Source organism: Hylobates moloch, unplaced genomic scaffold, assembly GCF_009828535.3.
Source record: "Hylobates moloch isolate HMO894 unplaced genomic scaffold, HMol_V3 SCAFFOLD_11, whole genome shotgun sequence".
Lineage (NCBI taxonomy): Eukaryota > Metazoa > Chordata > Mammalia > Primates > Hylobatidae > Hylobates > Hylobates moloch.
The window spans coordinates 44836639-44854939 of NW_026652286.1; the positions used below are offsets into that span (position 1 = coordinate 44836639).

General features: G+C 57.0%; 1 protein-coding gene across 4 annotated transcripts; it reads left to right on the forward strand.

Annotated features, from left to right (window-relative positions):
• The first annotated feature begins 213 nt into the window (after positions 1–213).
• Positions 214–17654, forward strand: ATG16L2 (autophagy related 16 like 2). Of its 4 annotated transcripts, none has more exons than XR_009215633.1 (19): positions 214–366; positions 2579–2678; positions 3579–3678; positions 7495–7568; positions 7871–8122; positions 8305–8370; positions 8673–8786; positions 9887–9949; positions 10559–10667; positions 11127–11232; positions 11997–12067; positions 12319–12390; positions 12504–12624; positions 12983–13088; positions 14127–14276; positions 14497–14544; positions 14651–14752; positions 15071–15678; positions 16987–17654. XR_009215633.1 is itself a non-coding variant. In XM_058446687.1 (18 exons), the coding sequence occupies exons 1-18, from the start codon at positions 249–251 to the stop codon at positions 17033–17035; spliced, it is 1821 nt and encodes a 606-aa protein (XP_058302670.1). In that variant the 5' UTR covers positions 218–248; the 3' UTR covers positions 17036–17654. The 4 variants fall into 4 exon arrangements, 2 of the variants coding, with proteins under 2 accessions (XP_058302670.1, XP_032022782.1); XR_009215634.1 differs by having other exon boundaries at positions 218–366; positions 15071–15636; XM_058446687.1 differs by lacking the exon at positions 15071–15678 and having other exon boundaries at positions 218–366.
• Positions 17655–18301: the final 647 nt, after the last annotated feature.

Consider the following 18301-nt stretch of genomic DNA (forward strand, 5'->3'; position numbering starts at 1 on the left):
CAGGAGCCCCCACTTAGGTGAACATCGCGGACGGGGCCCCGGCGGTTCAGACCTGGAGGCGGTTCCTCCCGGAGGCGGCTCCTCCCGGCGTCGGCCTTCGGTCCTCCCCGCCAAAGCCTTCTTGGGACAAGCCGGGGATTCCCCGCCGCCGCCCGCCCCCTGGCGTCAAGGAGTCCCCGCGAAGCCCCGCCCCGGCCTGGCGCCGTCCTGGGCGGGAGGAACGCGCCGCGAGGCGGGAGAGCTTGGCCATGGCGGGGCCGGGCGTTCCCGGCGCCCCCGCAGCCCGCTGGAAACGCCACATTGTGCGGCAGCTGCGGCTTCGGGACCGTACGCAAAAGGCGCTTTTCCTGGAGCTGGTGCCGGCCTGTGAGTGCGCCCCGGTGCTGAGAGGATGGCGGCTGAGGGGACGCGGCTACAGGCGCCGGGAGAGGGTTTGGCCGGCTCCTCCGCCTGTGACCCGAATGCGCTGTGCCTTATGCCTTGAGCCTGTGCGTTACGCCCACCCCGACTGCCAGGACTCCGCCCCTTGCCATCCAGGCTCTGGTTAGAACCTGGACGAGCCCCTCCTGGCCCCCCTGCCCTCGTCGCCACTCAGGACGGGCTGTACCTCCCACAAGCTGGGCTTCCGAGACGCAAGTGCGTCCCCGGGTGTTGGTTTTGCAGGGTCTCTTTTGCCTCCCCTCCCGGGCAGTCCCCGGGGTAGGGGCTTGATCAGTGCACTTAGTCTCGGTAGCGCAGTGAAAGAACGCGGGACTTGTCCAGAGCATCCACTTATTGGCCCATCCGGAGAGGGGCGACACTCGGAACCTCTAAGGAGGAGGCTGTGCATCTCAGGCTCTGCTGCTGACAGGCGACGCTGGCGCAGGCTTATGGAACACCTCCCCGTCAGCCTACCCAGCCTGAGGGGGCATCAGGGGGCCCCGGGCTGCTGGCGGATGCTGGCTGAGCCCAGTGAAGTCGGACTCTCAGAATTGTTTTTGGGCAGCTGGTCAGGATGGGGTGTGGCATTTCAAGAGGGGATGAACAGGTGTGCCTGTGTGTCGCGCCTCTGGCCGCCTGCGATTGTATGTCTGCGGTTGGAAGTCTAACCACAATCCCTGCGGCTCTCTCACTGGGGCTAATCTTGGCCAAACCGCCACAATCAAATCTGCTCTTAGCCAGGAAAATTTCTCTGCAAGCTTCCAGGCTGCTGGTCCTCTACCTTCAGGGTTGCGAGGCCAGCCCACACCTCCAGCAGCCACACTTCTCCACTGTTCAGACGGACAGTGGAACCGTCCAGTTTGAGAGAGGGGGTCACCGCCCACCCTAACCCCCCCACCGCCCCGACCCAGGGAGCTGTGAGTCTGAGGGACTAGAGCCCTGGAGGGCTGAAATCAGACCGAAGGGCCAGTCTTGAGACCTTGGGCAGATCACATCGCTAAGCCTCAGTCTTCTTACTTGTTAATTGGGTATAGAGACCTTCTTTAGGTTTGCTGGGGGCTGTAGTACCCTGGGGGCTGAGGTGGGGTTTTCGTGAGAACTAGGCCAGGCCCAGGGGCCTCAGTCAAGGTGACAGGGCACTGAGTGTGGGAAGGAAGTTGATGAGGAGGGAGCTAGGCCCAGGCTTACCACCCCACCCTCCCCTGGAACTGGTGAGAAAAGAGGAAGTGACTGTTGATGGGGGAGGGTGTTCCAGGGTCAAACCACCAACCTCCAGAATGTCTGCTGGATAATTGCTCAAGGACTTTCTATTCTGGCTTGGGGGTACCTTACACCAGGGCCGGGGAAGTTGGGATTTTATTTATTTATTTATTTATTTATTTATTTATTTATGTTGGGATTTTATTTATTTATTTATTTATTTATTTGAGATGGAGTCTTTGCTCTGTTGCCCAGGCTGGAGTGCAGTGGTGTGATCTCCGCTCACTGCAAGCTCCACCTCCTGGGTTCGAGCCAGTCTCCCATCTCAGCCTCCCGAGTAGCTGGGACTACAGGCGCCCGCCACCACACCCGGCTAAATTTTTGTATTTTTTAGTAGAGACGGGGTTTCACCGTGTTAGCCAGGATGGTCTCGGTCTCATGACCTCGTGATCCGCCTGCCTCGGCCTCCCAAAGTGCTGGGAATTCAGGCGTCAGCCACCGTGCCCGGCTGGGGATTATTTTTAAGTGCAGAAAGCTAGAGCCCTTGGAGGGGAAGTGACTTGCCAAAGGCCATTGACAGATAGAGCTCGGTTTATTTCATCACTTTCTGGGGCTAAGCCTTGCTCTGAGGCAGGGATGAATCAATCCCAGGCCCCTTCCTTCCCTCAGGACCCTCAGCGGGCAGTAGCCCGCAGTGGTCATCCTTCTGTGTCTGGGAGAGCAAGTCCTCTTCCATGTGGGCCTGGGGACTGGTGCTATGAGGACACTGCTAGGGCTGAAGGTCCTGTAGAACTGCACAGATGCCCCTCAGGCACAGGGCAGAGGCCAGCCTGCCAGAAGCTTCCCCATCCCTAGCATCTCTGGGCTCCTGCAGCCCTTTTAGGCGGAGATAAATTGCATGCCAGGGGGCTGCTGGGTATCTGTCTCTGCCCCAGGCTCACTCTCTTGCACCCTCCAGATAACCATCTCTTAGAGAAGGCTGAGCTGCTGGACGAGTTCTCAAAGAAGGTGCAGCCGGAGCCAAACAGTGTCACTCCCACCACCCACCAGGGCCCCTGGTGAGTGTGTGTGTGTCTGTGGTCACAAAGGGCTGCCTGTGCCGGGGCCCTGCCCCTGCTGCCTGTGCTGGATTCATTCTTTCCCTAGTGCCTCATCAGACCTTGGCTGCTGCCCAGGGATGGTGGGGGTGGTGGGGGAGGCAGGCCTTTGGCCTTCCCACAGGCCAGCTGTTTAGAATCTCTTTCCCCTCCACCTTTCTTTGTCCATCTCTCTGCATTTGTCCCATCTCCTTCCCCTCCCACCCCTAAACTTACGTCTTTTCCCTTTCTCAATCTTTTTCCATTTCCCTGTTCCTTGCCTGATGCCTAAAGAAAGGGTCTTGCTACCTATTCCAAAGAGGGAGTAAAGATGAGAACCAGGAATAGGTTGGGGCTCAGAGTTGGGGGGTGCTTTTTTTGAGACGGAGTCTGGCTCTGTCACCCAGGCTGGAGTGCAGTGGCGTGTTCTCAGCTCACTGCAACCTCCGCCTCCTGGGTTCAAGCAATTCTCCTGCCTCAGCCTCCTGGGGCGTGCACCACCACCCCTGGCTAATTTTTGTATTTTTAATAGAGATGGGGTTTCACCATGTTGGCCAGGATGGTCTCGATCTGTTGACCTTGTGATCCACCCACCTCGGCCTCCCAAAGTGCTGGGATTACAGGTGTCAGCCACCACACCCGGCTGGGAGGTGCTTCTTGAGAAGGGTCCTTGGCCAAGGCCTAGGGGAATCTTAGAGCAGAGGAGTCATGGACAGCTCATTTCTAGAGACTTGCCTTTTCCTTTACTGGCTTGCTGGCTTCCATCTTCCCAGGAGGAAGTTAATGGCTCTTGTTTTAGGCTTTTCATGTAGCATCGCTTGGGTGCCTGTGGGCACTTGGGTGAACCGGGGGACATTGAGCACCACTCTGATTGGTTGGCAGGGAGGAGTCAGAGCTTGACTCAGACCAAGTCCCATCACTGGCCGCACTGAGGGTGAAGTGGCAGGAGGAGGAGGAGGGGCTCCGGCTGGTCTGTGGTGAGGTAAGTTGGGAAGGGGTCTGAAAATGGGGTAGAGAGATGTGGTCCAAGGGAGCCAGCCAGTGAGGGGTACTCCTGTGTTTGCTGCATTCTCCAAGCCCAGTGCTGCAAGCATTGAGTGAGCCCTAGTGTGTGCCAGGCCCTGACCTGAAGCTGAGCAGGGGTGAGAGTGCCCTGGGCAGCCCAGGATGAAGTGGGCTCCAACAGCAGCTGGAGGGAGTTACGTGTGCAAGGGCCTGGCAGCCTATTTCCCTTCCACATGGTTTAGCCTGCTCTGCTCACTACTCCATGGCTCACCCCTCGCCCAGCCATCCCCAAGGCCTAGCACCAGTTAATGCTCAATGTACATTTGCAGACTACAGAAGTAAGGTTCATTTAGCTCATTGGCAGGGTGTGGACACTCCACCTGACACTACCGCCTTCCCTGTCCCCTTGCAACAGTGTCTCTCGGCTTCTCTTTCACCATGCTCTCCTGGTTTCCCTCTCACTTCTGTGATTGTTGCCTCTAAACTTCCTTCACTGGCTCCTTTCCCTCCTCCCTATTCTCGTCCCTTCAAATATGGGTGTTCTTGGGGTTCACTGACCCCTGTTTTTTCTGTTTGCCAACTCTCAGATCTGTCTCTAGCCCAGCCTTCTTTTCTGATCTCGACTCTCTTGCTCAGCTGCTGTTTGGAGATCACATCTAAAATCAGGCTCACCATCTCCCCCAGAATTTGGCCCACGCCGTTTTGAGAGTTGACTCCCTGCAGGCATTGTGCTAAACATTGTCTCAGTTAATCCTTCACAACTTTATGGTTGCAGAGGAGGAAACTGAGGCTTGGAGAGGTAGAGCCAGGATTTGAGCCCCTCTCACACAAATCACCTTCTATGCTCTCCATTCATTCTCTCAACATCTATTGACAGTTGCTATATCCAAGGTACAGGGAATGCAACAGTAAACAAGATCTGGCCCCATGGGGCTTCCAGTCCTCTGAAGGAGACTGTGATAGCCCAGTAAATACACATCCAGTCACAGAATGGCAAGTCACCTGCCCAACAGAAATGTGGGCATAGGTACGGACTCATTTGAGAACCTTTCCCCAGAGCTGCTGTTGTAGGTCCAATTCCATATTTGAGAGGTGATTCTTGAACATCTGACCCCCCACGCCACTCCCAGCCTCTGGGCTGTGAGCTCCCCAAGCCCTAGGATGTCTTGGTTTGCCTCCAAGGCAAACCTATATCCTTAGGGCCTGTGTCCACAGTCCATTCCATACTAATGACTATTTGTAGACTAAGCGATGACTGAGGTGGGCTGTCCTTCCTGTCTTCCTGTGACTGCCCCCGAGTCATTCTCACACATGCTAGAAATACAGGGGCACCTCTGACTCCTCCCAGCCCTCCATCCTGAGCTGGTCACAAGCTCATGTTGACTCTATCTCCAAATCCATCAGTGTCTCTCTGTTTCTTGTACCATATCTGACATGGTACAAGTAACTTTCATCCTACCCTGGAACACTCCTTCAGCACTCCCTGTCCCTTCTCCATACAGCTTTCAGAGTGACATATTTTAATTAAAAAAAAAAAGATCTCCGTTAAAGACAAGCAATACACAAAACATGCTTGTAAACAAGTCAAGAGAATAGAAGCCATAGAGTAAAAAGTAAAAGCCCGTCTTACTACCTCTGTCCCCATGGTTAGTGTGCTGTAGATCTTCCAAAGCTCCTAGCCTGGCTCCCCCATTGAGCTCCCCAGGCTCCTGTCGCATTTCCTGCCACACTCATCTCTGAGCTCCGGGCTCCCTTTGCCTGGGATACTTTCCCTGGCCCCCAGCACTCCTTCCCAGGACACACACCAGCCAGTACTCATTGGATGTGCCAGAGGATGGGGGCAGTGAGGAGGCTTTCTCTTGTCTTTTCTTTCTTTTTTCTTTTCTTTTTTTTTTTGAGATGGAGTCTCGCTCTGTCGCCCAGGCTGGAGTGCAGTGGCGCGATCTGGGCTCACTGCAAGCTCCACCTCCCGGGTTCACACCATTCTCCTGCCTCAGCCTCCCGAGTAGCTGGGACCACAGGTGCCCGCCACCACCCCCGGCTAATTTTTTGTATTTTTAGTAGAGATGGGGTTTCACTATGTTAGCCAGGATGGTCTTGATCTCCTGACCTCGTGATCCGCCCGCCTCGGCCTCCCAAAGTGCTGGGATTACAGGCGTGAGCCATGGCACCCGGCCTTTTCTTTTGTAAAAATTTCTCTAGTAGTTCCACACATCACAAGCATTTATCATTATTATTAACTTTTTATTTTAAAATAATTATAGATTCACAGGAAGTTGCAAGGATAGTCCAGAGTTCCTGCGTCCCCTTCCCCCAGCATCTCCTACTGGCTACATCTTACATAACTATAGTACCCACAACCAGGAAACTGGGATTGGTATGAAGTGTGTATATGTCCTTTGTCATTTTATCACGTGTAGATTTGTGTAACCGTCAAGATATGGCACTGTTTCACCACTACAAAGATCTCTTTCTTGCTACACCTTTTTAGTCACATTCACCCCTCTCCCCCCAACCATCCCTAACCCCTGGCAAGTACTAATCTGTTTTCCACCTCTACTACTTGAATTTTGAAAGGCATACAATAAAATATTGAATGGTACAACACAACATAAATGAAAGCAAGTGATAGGTGAGAAAGTGGAGGTGGTGATCAGATTGCTCAGTGGTGAAAAGAATTATGTTATAAATGTGGCCAACTATGAATAAAGGTGCCCCAACCCGCATGTGCAGATTCCTTCTCCGCAGACTCACTCACATAGGGCGTCATGTCAGTGCAGGTGGCAGCGCCAACCTTGCTCCTCAGTCTGTCCTCACCAGGCCCACGTGAGAACACAGGAACAGATTAGCAACAAGAGCCCTCAGCCTTGGCCTGGGCCAGAGGCGCCTCTGGCCCTGATGTTCTCGTGTCACACTGGTGGGAGCTGCCTTGCCTGGGGTCCGTCTCTCCCACCGACCCTGCTTGGCTCTGGGTTGAAGGCATAACGAGTGAGGCGGGGGTGCAGATGAAATGACCCTCACCCCCTCTCCTGGGCTGCCAGGGCTGTTCCCATATTGAGTCTGGGCCCTGGCTCCCCGAATCCATGCCTGATCTTAGCCTTGTGTGCCTCTGCGCAGGGATTCTCGCTGCTGAGACCTGTGCTTGGGCAGGCCTGGGTTGGGTGAGGCCAGGAAGCCAGCAGGGAGGGGTGGGGAACAGAACTCACAGTCCCCTGACCAGCCTGGAGGGTGATGCAGTTAGGTGGCTTGGGCCCAAATCTCTTAGCTATGTGACTTTGGGCAAGACACTTAAACCTCTCTGTCGGTGTCCTTGTCTGTGAAGTGAGAGTGGCAGTACCAGCCTCCCGGTGTGGTGAGGATGGAAGGAGCATGTAGCCTGCTGGGAACATCATGGCGCCCGAGGGCCGGATGGGCATTTGGCAGCCTCTGCGCTAGGAGTCCTCGCAGTGGTTCTGCATGGCGCTGGGAGCCGAGCGCTGGCTTCCCACTCTTCAGGCGAGGCAGTGGAGCCGGTTGCTCTTGCCAGAGAGGTTCCTAGTAGGGTCGCAGAGAAACGAAGCGGCACTGCGAGGATTGGGACTCAGGGCTGACTCCAGAGCCCAAGGGCCTTCCACTGCTCCACAAAGAGCAGCGCCTCCCTGTGCAAGGTCCCAAACTTGTGTGGGGCTCAGCTTGCTTTTCAGGAAGGGGGCGGGCAGGGGAGCAGCCGACTGTCCCTTAGCGCCTTCGGCCCGGGAGGGACTGGAGGCCTGGAGGGGCCTCAGCGCCGCCGTGCCCACCTGTCCGCCCCCAGATGGCCTACCAGGTGGTGGAGAAGAGCGCGGCCCTGGGCACCCTGGAGTCGGAGCTGCAGCAGAGGCAAAGCAGGTGAGGCGCGGGCGGGGGCGGGAGGGACCGTGCCCACCTCAGGGAGGCCCGGGGCCAACTATGCGGGAGGCGGGGGGAATGGCGCGGGCCGAGAGCTTTCCCTACGTCCCCCCGAGCCCATCGGTTGGTGCCAGAGGACCGAACGGCTGGGCTCCGAGGGCGAAGGCTTGGTGGAGACCTGGCTTAGCCACCCGGCTAGCCGCGTTTGGCATGGGCAGGTCTGTCTCTGCTCCGAGGCAGATTCCCACTGGGCAGTGACGGGGGAGGCTTGGGACCTGCTCTCCGCTCTTTCCATCCTCCAGGCTGGCGGCCCTGGAGGCCCGCGTGGCGCAGCTGCGAGAGGCGCGGGCGCAGCAGGCCCAGCAGGTGGAGGAGTGGCGGGCGCAGAACGCGGTGCATCGGGCAGCCTACGAGGAGCTGCGCGCGCACGTCGGGCTCCGGGAGGCGGCACTGCGCAGGCTCCAGGAGGAGGCTCGCGACCTGCTGGAGAGGCTCGTGCAGCGCAAGGCCCGCGCCGCAGCCGAGCGCAACCTGCGCAACGAGCGCCGGGAGCGGTGAGGGAGTAGGCCCCGCCCCTTCTGAGGAAAGGCCCCGCCCCTTCAGGGAGGAGTCGGGCCTCCCTGGTGTCTGGAAGGGAGCGGGGCAGCAGCCGCCCCCTGGAGGAAGGGACCGGGTCGAGCCCCGCCTGCGTGCGAGGCGCCGCGCCAGGGTCTCAGGATGCTTTTTACCCAACAAGGGCCAAGCAGGCGCGGGTGTCCCAGGAGCTGAAGAAGGCTGCCAAGCGGACCGTGAGCATCAGCGAGTAAGAGTGGGGATGGGCCGGTCCGACCCTTGTGTTCTGCCTCCCGCACCCGCCTGCCTGCGGCGACCCAGGCTGCCGACTGTACTTGTGCACAGCCCCGTCCTGAGGCGCCAAGTAGTCGGGGCCCACGGGACACTTGCAGAGGACCGTGTGGTCTTAGGAGCGTGCATGCGTGACCGCTGCACGTGTACCCACACAGAACCCTCATCACTGGGAATTCCTGTCTTCAACGTGTCCTGTGCTGGGGTCGGGAGGGGCTGGCTTGGTCCCTTGGCCTTTCTGAGCTTCATTACCTCTCCTAGGGGCCCGGACACCCTAGGCGATGGGATGAGGGAGAGAACCGAGACTCTGGCTCTGGCCCCTGAGCCAGAACCCCTGGAGAAGGAAGCTTGTGAGAAATGGAAGAGGCCCTTCAGGTGAGGACCCAGGTGACGGTCTCAGAGCTCTGAGCTGAGCCCCACCCCAGAGGCTGCCAGGGTCTTCCTCTTGGACCTTGGAGTCAGCTCTTGGGTTGGGAGGGGGCTTGAGGAGAGGCCGGAAAGCTCAGATCTCCCAGGGCTAGTCTGACCTCCATTGTCTGGAGACACTTGGGGTCAGTTCCATCTCACTCCCCCAACCCCTACCCTCAACACTTTCCCTCCTTCTTGGGATCAGAGCTCTGGGGGTGGGGTGTCAGGCTTGTGAATAGCTGTCACCAGGAGAGAACCTGTGGGCGAAGCCCAGAGCCCAGTCATGCCAGGCATGCGTGCGCAGCCATAGGTGTGCAAGCATGTGCATCCGCAGGGACATGAGGCCACAGGTGTGTACAAGCTTAACTGAGCCCATCTGTGTGTGTGAATATATGAGCATGTGTAGATGTGTGCTCACACTTGTGGGACCTGATTGGGGCTTCAGACCTTGGGTGTCTCTCCGCAGGGTCTCCTCTATCCTTCTTGATTTGCCTGTCATTGAGGCTGCCCCCTCCGGGCCCCATTCTCCAGCCTAACACCTCTTCTCAGTCTTTCCTTGCAGGTCCCCGGTGTCCAGGCCTTGGGACAGTGAAGAAACCGTGGGGAGGGGCATGAGATACCAGTCCCCAAAGTCCTTGGGAGCCCTTGTGGGCCAAGTCATTGCAGGACACACCCTCTCCTGGGCATTGCTGAGGTTACCCAGCGAGCCTAGGCTTCCCCCTCCTCCCATCCCCAGCCTGGGGGAAACTTCAGTGTCTCTCCTCCCTGTAGGCCCCAGCTCAGCTTCCCAGGAACTTTTGTTGGTGGGTACTTGTAGGGTAAGGCAGTTCTTCCCATCATGAGGGAGACCTTGGGAGACTTTCATTACCAAATCCATTGCTGCCCCGACCTTCCTGGGACTGGTCTGGGTCACCCTAGTCTCCTGGTCTTGGAGAAAAGTCAAGTTGTTATCCCAGACTTGAGAGGTTACAAGCCTCCAGGTCTCTGGCAAAGTGTGGAGATGATGGACAGCCATTTGTACACACACCAGCCAGTCCCTTAGCTCATCTCTCTCGGTTTTGTCTCAGGTCTGCCTCAGCCACCTCCCTGACGCTGTTCCACTGTGTGGATGTGGTGAAGGGGCTTCTGGAGTAAGTGTGTGTGTGCCTGTGTGTGCACCCACGTGTGTGTTGGGCTCCCCAGCCCAGGCTTGGTCTGTCTGTGCCTCGACCTGTCCATCCCTGTGATGCGCAGCTGTCTGCCTGTGAGTCTGTTGGGCCTTGGAGACAGGAGCCAGGTGAATGGCCTCAGCCCTGGCCCCGGTTCAGCTGTCTTCCAGGTTCTGTCCTCACAAGGGTCTGTCTTCATCCAAGGTCATCACAGGGGACCAAGAGCTCCAGCCTCAGGCAGGGCAGGAGCTCCTACTCAATTGGGAAAAATGCTCTAAAATGTCAGGGACTCATTCAGAGTCACAGAGCCAAGCAGTGGCAAGACTGGGATTGAAACCCCAGCCCTGCGGTTTCTTTGCACCCACCAACCCTACCCTGCTCCTGTGTCTGCCTCTGTGTGCTCCCCACCCCGTCTCCACACCAACCCCTGGGGTTGAGGCTGGGTTGGGGAATGCACTCGCTGCTCCCTGGGGCCATGTTCTGCCGCCTGCCATGTCTGCTTCCTATGGTTGATACCTCAGGGGAGCTGGAGGCTCCCACCTGAGAAGGCCTTGCCGAATGCCCTCCTGACCCCAACCCACCTTACCCTAGTTTTAAGAAGAGGAGAGGTCACTCAATTGGGGGAGCCCCTGAGCAGCGATACCAGATCATCCCTGTGTGTGTGGCCGCCCGACTTCCTACCCGGGCTCAGGATATGCTGGTAAGGGAGGAGCTGAGCCACATGGGTGGGGCAGTGGTGAGGGAGTGCAGGCACAGGGGTGGTCTTGGCACCAGGGGTGGTCCCAGGAGTCCAGGGAAGCAAGGCTGGGCTCCTCAGCAAGAGCAGGAGGCTGCCTCCCACAGCCTGTGGTGGGAGCCACTCAAGCATGTTATGATGTGGGCATGAGCCGGGGAGGGAGAGAGAGGAGGCTGGGAGGCCAGGAGGCCAGGCAGGAGAGTAGAGTAGCATAGCATGGAGGCTGCTGCAGGGGTCCAGGCAGAGGTGAGAACACCTGGTGGGCGGGGTTTGAAACTCAAAGTGTGGACAGAGAAACTGGGAAAGGGGGATACCACGTCTGCAGCAGGCTGTGTCTGCACAGGCACTGGTGAGAGGGCCTGTGAGCACTCACAGAGACATGCACGGGGAGGGCCGGGGCACCAACCTCCCCTTTCCCCACAGGATGCCCACCTCTCTGAGGTCAATGCTGTTCGTTTTGGCCCCAACAGCAGCCTCCTGGCGACTGGAGGGGCTGACCGCCTGATCCACCTCTGGAATGTTGTTGGAAGTAAGGAGCCCTCCCCTGCAGGCCAACTCGGTGCTTCTCTCCAGACCCGCTCCTCAGCTCACTCCTTGGTGGGCAGAGGTCTTGGATCTCTTTGTGTTTCTCCATCTGGAATATTCTGTGGGCAGTGTAGACAATGCCTTGGAAAGAGTGAGACTCTGGGTTCACTGTTCTGAAGAAGGGTGGAGCCTCCTGGCTCCTAGGGTCCAGATTTGCAGAATGGGGAGGGCTGAGTTCAGATGGTCCCTGATGGGGGTTGGTGGGGGTCCCCTATCATGAGGTCCTACAGGGACAGGCCCTTGAAGAGCAGGTCCCTCAGTCTACCAGGTGACCCTCTTCTAGCATCACTTGAGCTCTCAGAACTCAGGTAAGAGACAAGTATGAACTGTTGGCCTTGTCCCAAGCTCTGTGCTCTGGAGAGGGGGTGTCCTGGGGAGTCAGAGCTGGCTCCTGGGGGCTTCCTAGAAAAGGCAAGTTTCTGGCTGGCCTGATCCTGGCTTGCTGCGTGCTCTGCGTAGTCCCTTCTCCCTGGTCCTCTCTAGCCTGGTCTGTGAAATGACTAGCTGTCCCTGGGAACCACTGCCAGCAGTTAGGGGAGGTGTAGTCTTCAGCCCAGGCCCGCAGAACAGACCCAGCGATTCTGCCTTCTAACCTGGGGGTGTGTCGGGGGGGTGGAGCGGGAACTGATCTTCCGCTCTCAATCCCAATTCCTCCATTTTGTGAGGTTAAGACCTCATTTCAACTGTCCCTTCTCCTGGTCCTCCCAGGTCGCCTGGAGGCCAACCAGACCCTGGAGGGAGCTGGTGGCAGCATCACCAGTGTGGACTTTGACCCCTCGGTAAGGAACTTTGCCCCAGTGGCATGAGATTGTGCCCCCTCTGATCTCCACACTGGGCAGGTGGGGGCTGTAGGACCTGAGGGCGCAGCATGGATACCCTAGAACCAGGCTCTCCCTGGGCCGGAGGCTCCTCTGCCTGCCTTGGTGACCTGGGCCGTGGGAAGCTCTGGGGCAGCCCCTAGCCTCATTCTGTGGCCCGAACGATGTTGCCTCCGGCTTAGCACCTCTCACTTCCTCTCCCATTTCTCCAGGGCTACCAGGTTTTAGCAGCAACTTACAACCAGGCTGCCCAGCTCTGGAAGGTGGGGGAGGCACAGTCCAAGGTGAGGCCTGACTGGGGAGGCTGCCTGGGGGTCAGAGGTCATACCTCAGGACTAGGGGGCCTGTTACGGGGTCTTGGCCAAACTCTTGATCCGTACCTGGGGCCGGGGTACAGGAGACACTGTCTGGACACAAGGATAAGGTGACAGCTGCCAAATTCAAGCTAACGAGGCACCAGGCAGTGACTGGGAGCCGCGACCGGACAGTGAAGGAGTGGGACCTCGGCCGTGCCTACTGTGAGCCCCAGCCCCACCTCCCCTCCCCACCAGCCAGGAGCCCCAGGCCAGGGCACAAGGGACCTCACCTGCTCTCTGGGAGTGGCTCTGAGATTCATAGGCATTTGGAGGTGAAACCTCTCAAGGCCCTCCAATTCCCCAGTGGTATCCCCCAATGGTGTTTTCTGTCTGGTTTCTTGGTGACCTCAGGCTGTGGGTAGGAAAAAGACATGGGTGAGCCCTGGGCTGGGAAGCAGAAGACCTGGGTTCTAGTCTTGGTAGGACACTGCATTCTGGGCCTCAGCTTCTCCATATGTCCTGTGGGGTGGCTCCCAACAACCCTCCTCTGAGGCCCTGGGGTCTGTTGCTTGGTCCCCAGGCTCCAGGACCATCAATGTCCTTTCCTACTGTAATGACGTGGTGTGTGGGGACCATATCATCATTAGTGGCCACAATGACCAGAAGATCCGGTTCTGGGACAGCAGGTGACAGGCACAGGCTGGGGGAGGACTTGGGGAGGGCTGGGGACAGGGCTTCCAAGTTCTTGTTCCTTTCTCTGGCCATGGCAGGAGGAGTCTTGGTGGCACTTTGGGCAGCCAAGGCTGTAGGGCTGGCACTGCCAGCTAGTGCCTCTCGGCTGGGCTCAGCTCCCCCAGGAAGCTGTGCCACTGTCTTCATGGCTCTTGGTCCAATGCTGGACTCCGCCTGGACCTTGCAACCAAGATGGAGATGTACCTTTTTCCATTTAGTTACCACTTTTATATCAAAAGGAAAAAAATTCTTTTAGCTGTTTTTTAAACCAAAGACCCTAACTTTGGGCTTGAATTGTTTGTAGAAGCAAAGCTAGAGGCCGGGTGTGGTGGCTCATACCTGTAATCCCAGCTCTTTGGGAGGCCGAGGTGGGCGGATCACTTGAGGTCAGGAGTTTGAGACCAGCCTGGCCAACATGGTGAAACCCTGTCTCTACTAAAAATATTAGCCGGATGTGGTAGCAGCTACTTGGGAGGCTGAGGCAGGAGAATTGCTTGAACCCGGGAGGCAGAGGTTGCAGTGAGCCCAGATTGCACCACTGCCCTCCAGCCTGGGCGACAGAGCAAGACATCTCAAAACAAAAACAAAAACAACACAAAACAAAAAAACAAAGCTAGAGCCAGTCCTAGGCCTGCCTCAAGCCTTTACTCACTGATCTCCAGCAATTACTGTTTGCAACCCTTCCTTCTCTCTCTCATATTTTTTAAAGACAAGACTTCATTGCTCAGATGATATGGTTCTTATTTAGTGACCCAAAGGTTTCAAAGGCTCCAGCTTTCAAATTAAAGTCTGTCTTAAGTTCCTCGATGGAGGCAGCTGGCTGCAGTGGGGAGAAGGGAGATGAGTCACTGGCAGCCTTTACCCCAGCGATCCAGGGCCCTGGGGTTCCTCTGGACTTGGTTAGCTGGGAAGGCTGCTGCGCCTGGCCCCTTCCTGTCAGGAGTGGCCTGGCTAGCCTGTTCCTCATCCCTGTCTCTGTCCTTGTTCCTCAGGGGGCCCCACTGCACCCAGGTCATCCCTGTGCAGGGCCGGGTCACCTCCCTGAGCCTCAGCCACGACCAACTGCACCTGCTTAGCTGTTCCCGAGACAACACACTCAAGGTCATCGACCTACGTGTCAGCAACATCCGCCAGGTGTTCAGGTACCAGCCTCATGCCTGCTGACCCTGTGGCCTTTGCCGGGACAGCTGAGCCTCTCTTCTCCTGTAACAGACCCTCGTGGGGCCCTCCCTGGAGGCCCCTCCAGACCAGGTCCTGCTGAGGTATCAAACCCCTTGACAAAGAGGAAGCTCTGGAAGCTCCCTGCAGAGGGCAGAGACTAGTGATGACCTCTGTTCTGACCCCAGCCCTGTCTGTCCTCAGGGCTGATGGCTTCAAGTGCGGTTCTGACTGGACCAAAGCTGTGTTCAGGTATGTCCGTGAGAGCATATGCCTGTGTCCAAGTGTGCCCTGCTGGACCCTGTGTGTGCCCTCCCCTCTGACCCCCTCTTTTCTTGCTCTGCTGTGGCCACTACAGCCCGGACAGAAGCTATGCACTGGCAGGCTCCTGTGATGGGGCCCTTTACATCTGGGATGTGGACACCGGGAAACTGGAGAGCAGACTTCAGGGACCCCATTGGTGAGCATGGCCTCCACCTGGCCACCTGCCTGGCCCCAGTCCTGCCAGGCTGATTCCAAGTTCTGACATACTGGGACCCTGGAGTCCCCAGCCCTTGTCCCTCCACCTTCCACCCGACCAGAGCCCTTTGCAGTTCACAAGATACTTTCCACACGCACTTGGGTCCATTCTTTCCACAGCCCTGTGAGCTCACTTTACAGATGAGGAAACAGGCTCAAGAGAGGGCCTCAAACTACCCAGGTCCAGCAGTCAGAGCAGAGCCAGGTTGCAGGTGCAGTTCTCAAAGCCCCCCTGAAGCCTGCCCCTCCCTTTCCCCAGCGCTGCTGTCAACGCCGTGGCCTGGTGCTACTCCGGGAGCCATGTGGTGAGCGTGGACCAGGGCAGGAAGGTTGTGCTCTGGCAGTAGGGCCACGATTTCCCTGCCTGGGCTGGAGCTCTTGCCTGAAGCCTGAAGCTTCCCTCGGCGCCATGTGGGGTTGGGGTTGGGACTGGAGATGGCCCTGGGATTTAATGGGGAAGAAGGCCTGGCAGCACCTGGCCTGTTTGTTTAAAAACAAAGTATGGGTTGGGGGATTACGCTAGTTTTTCTTTGTATTTTTATCTCTATCTTCTCACCTTTTCTCCCAAAGTAGAAAAAAATGATATCTAAACTGCGTCTGCCTACCTCTCTGCAGCATTCATGGTATGGAGACCTTTGGGCTAGTGGGCTCTGGAAGATCCAGGCTTGGCCCCCTTCCTCCTTCCATACAGAGCTGGGGCAGCCAGCCCAGTCTCTGCCTGCAGAGACAGGTGCTGCTCAAGTCTAACCATGGAAACAGCAGGAAGAAAGGCCCTGAGGCAGCAAAGAGCCATGGATGTGACTCTTGGTCCAACCTGGTCCTGAGGTCAAAGCAACATGTTGGGCCCACCTGCTTCAGGCACTCAGGGTAGACTGAAGCTGAGGAGGGGCTGGGGGAGCTCTGAGGAGGGGGCAGGGAGGCAGCCCAGAGGGGTCCCAGTGGGAAAATCCTAAAAACCCAGGTAGTGATATCAAAGTCCTTGGTCCACAGGGCCTCCCTTAGACTGGGTCTGCGTTCTTCCTCCACGGGTAGTGCCCAGGGAGGGGCAGAGCAGGGCCTCTGTGTGTCTGTGTCTGGGGGAGGGTAGCTGTGGGCCAGACCTGGGCCTGGGGCTTTGCTTACAAGGCAGAGCCCACAGGGCAGAGTTGGGGCAAACCAATTTCCTTCACCAACCTAGGACTGGGCACAGGCCTGTGGAGACAGTGTTGGTTAAATGGCAACACCTACACTCTGCTGACTCCCAGACCACTCACTACTTTTGGTCTAGCTGCCTCCTGGCCATCATCTCCCCTGCAAGTGACCCGTTCCTCCTGCACCCCATGTCCCTGGGACCTTGTGCTGCTGGATCTAGTACTCCTCCATCCCTCCTGCCACTGTGGGCCACCTTCTAGACCTGCAGTCTCCCCATCCAATCCTTTCCCTTACTGTGGCCAGAGCGACTTTTGTTGTTGTTGCTTTTGAGACACAAAAAACCTCACTGCAGCCTCAAACTCCTGCAGCCTTAAACCCCTGGGTTTAAGCAATCCTCCCACCTGGTCCTCCCAAAGGGCTGGGATTACAGGTGCACAGCACCATGCTCGGCCCAACAGGGTGACTTTCTACGGTGTCGTGTTCACAAGTCCAATCCTTTGGAGTTCCCCTGCTGCCTTCAGAGACCACCCCCAACCCCAGCATGAAATTTGGAGCCCTTTGGATGTGACCCTGCTGGCCTCTCAGCTTCATCTTCATTTTCTTGCTATTCATTCATTCATTTACTCATTTAGAGATGAGGTCTCACTATGTTGCCCAGGCTGGTCTCAAACTCCTGTGCTCAAGTGGTCCTCCTGCCTTAGCCTCCCCAGTAGCTGGGCCTATAGGTGCATGCCACCATGCCTGGCTATTTCCTTGCTATCATGAGTGCATCTCAGACATGCTTTTCTTTCTTCCCAGAATGTTCTCCTTCCCTCCCAGCCCCCAATTCAAATTTTTCTTTCAGGATTCCCCTTCCTTCGCCTGCCAGGCTGGGTAGAGGCCTCCTCTGTCCCTGAGCTCCCCTTTTGTATCTGCCTCCCTCCATTTTAAGTCAAGGAACTCTTGGAAGAGGCCAGGAGGGGAACAGATTATTTCCTGGGATCAGGCCTGGCACAGAGAATGACTCAAGAAATGTTTATTAAGTGGTTAAATTCTCTTATTCAGGCTGGACGTGGTGGCTCATGCCTGTAATCCCAGCACTTTGGGAGGCTGAGGAGGGCGGATCACCTGAGGTCAGGAGTTCGAGACCAACCTGAGCAACATAGTGAAACCTTGACTCTACTAAAAATACAAAATTAGTTGGGCATGGTGGCACATGCCTGTAATCCCAGCTACTCGGGAGGCTGAGGCAGGAGAATCACTGGAACCCGGGAGGAGGAGATTGCAGTGAGCTGAGAATGCGCCATTGCACTCTAGCCTGGGCAACAAGAGTGAAGCTCCATCTCAACAACAACAACAAAATTCTCTTATTCAAGGACTCAGCCAGTCTAGCAGTCCAAGAGCCTTGGGATCCAACATTCTTCGATACTGAGACTTCTACTCTGCCCCAGCCCTCATGCCCTGGCTCCCAGCAGCCACCAGGGGTCACCAGCTGCCTAGTCTACTGTGGCCATTCCCGTTTCCAGGGACACAGGGCTGGGGAGACGGACAGTCCTGCAGCCACCGTGACTGAGCCCTTAGGAGGTGCCAGGCCCTGCCCTGCACCCTTTCTGCAGCGTTATTTGTTCCTCCCAACTACGTAGCCATGTAGATACCATGTTTCCCAGGTGAGAAAACTGAGCTCAGAGAAGCCCTGCAGCTGGACTGTGGCTGCATTACACACACTATTTTTAAAGCAAGGTGTTCAGACTCCCAGTTAGGCAGGGCTGCGGGGCATGCCCCCTCCCCCAGGGTATGCCCCCTGCCTGCCACCACGGGGGTAGAGGTGTGATGCTAGCCTTGTGTCTAACCTGATTCCCTCCCTGCATCTTCACCTTTTCTATTCTGGGTCCTGAGCCTGGACGGTTAGTATCCCTTGAAGTGAGGGACATGCAGGGACACAGGAGTGAGGGAACTTGAATCCTGGGAGGCCAGCCGCGCCATTGCGTTTCTCCCCCATTTCACAGGGTTGTAGTGGAGACTGCTTAGAGAGCCCAGAGGAGGTGCTCAGGAAATGGTCTGACTGATCTCTGGGACAGTGACCCCTCGGCTCCCCCAAAACCTTCCCTTCTACTTTATGGGCATCAATCTTACCACACACGCTGCTGCCGTCGGGTGGAGTTGCCACTCTTAGGGAGCACACGTTCACCTTAACTTGCTTGGAGGTCCCCCTCCCAGGAGGAGGGGGTGCTTCCTGGAGGAACAAGTCCATAAGGCCAGAAGCAGGCCAAGGAGTTCCCGGGAATGAAGTAGGCAGGAGGAAGAGGAGCTCACAGACTGAGCAGAGGAGTTCAGAGGGGCATGACAGCAGGAAGGCTGTTCCTCCCTCCAGCCTCTTCAG

Excerpts from the sequence above, each read along its gene's own strand:
- ATG16L2 (XM_032166891.2), top strand. The coding sequence starts at position 249 with ATGGCGGGGCCGGGCGTTCCCGGCGCCCCCGCAGCCCGCTGGAAACGC. Across the intron at positions 8,371-8,672 it reads CGGACCGTGAGCATCAGCGA|GGGCCCGGACACCCTAGGCG; the intron begins GTAAGAGTGGGG and ends TACCTCTCCTAG. Across the intron at positions 10,668-11,126 it reads CCCGGGCTCAGGATATGCTG|GATGCCCACCTCTCTGAGGT; the intron begins GTAAGGGAGGAG and ends CTTTCCCCACAG.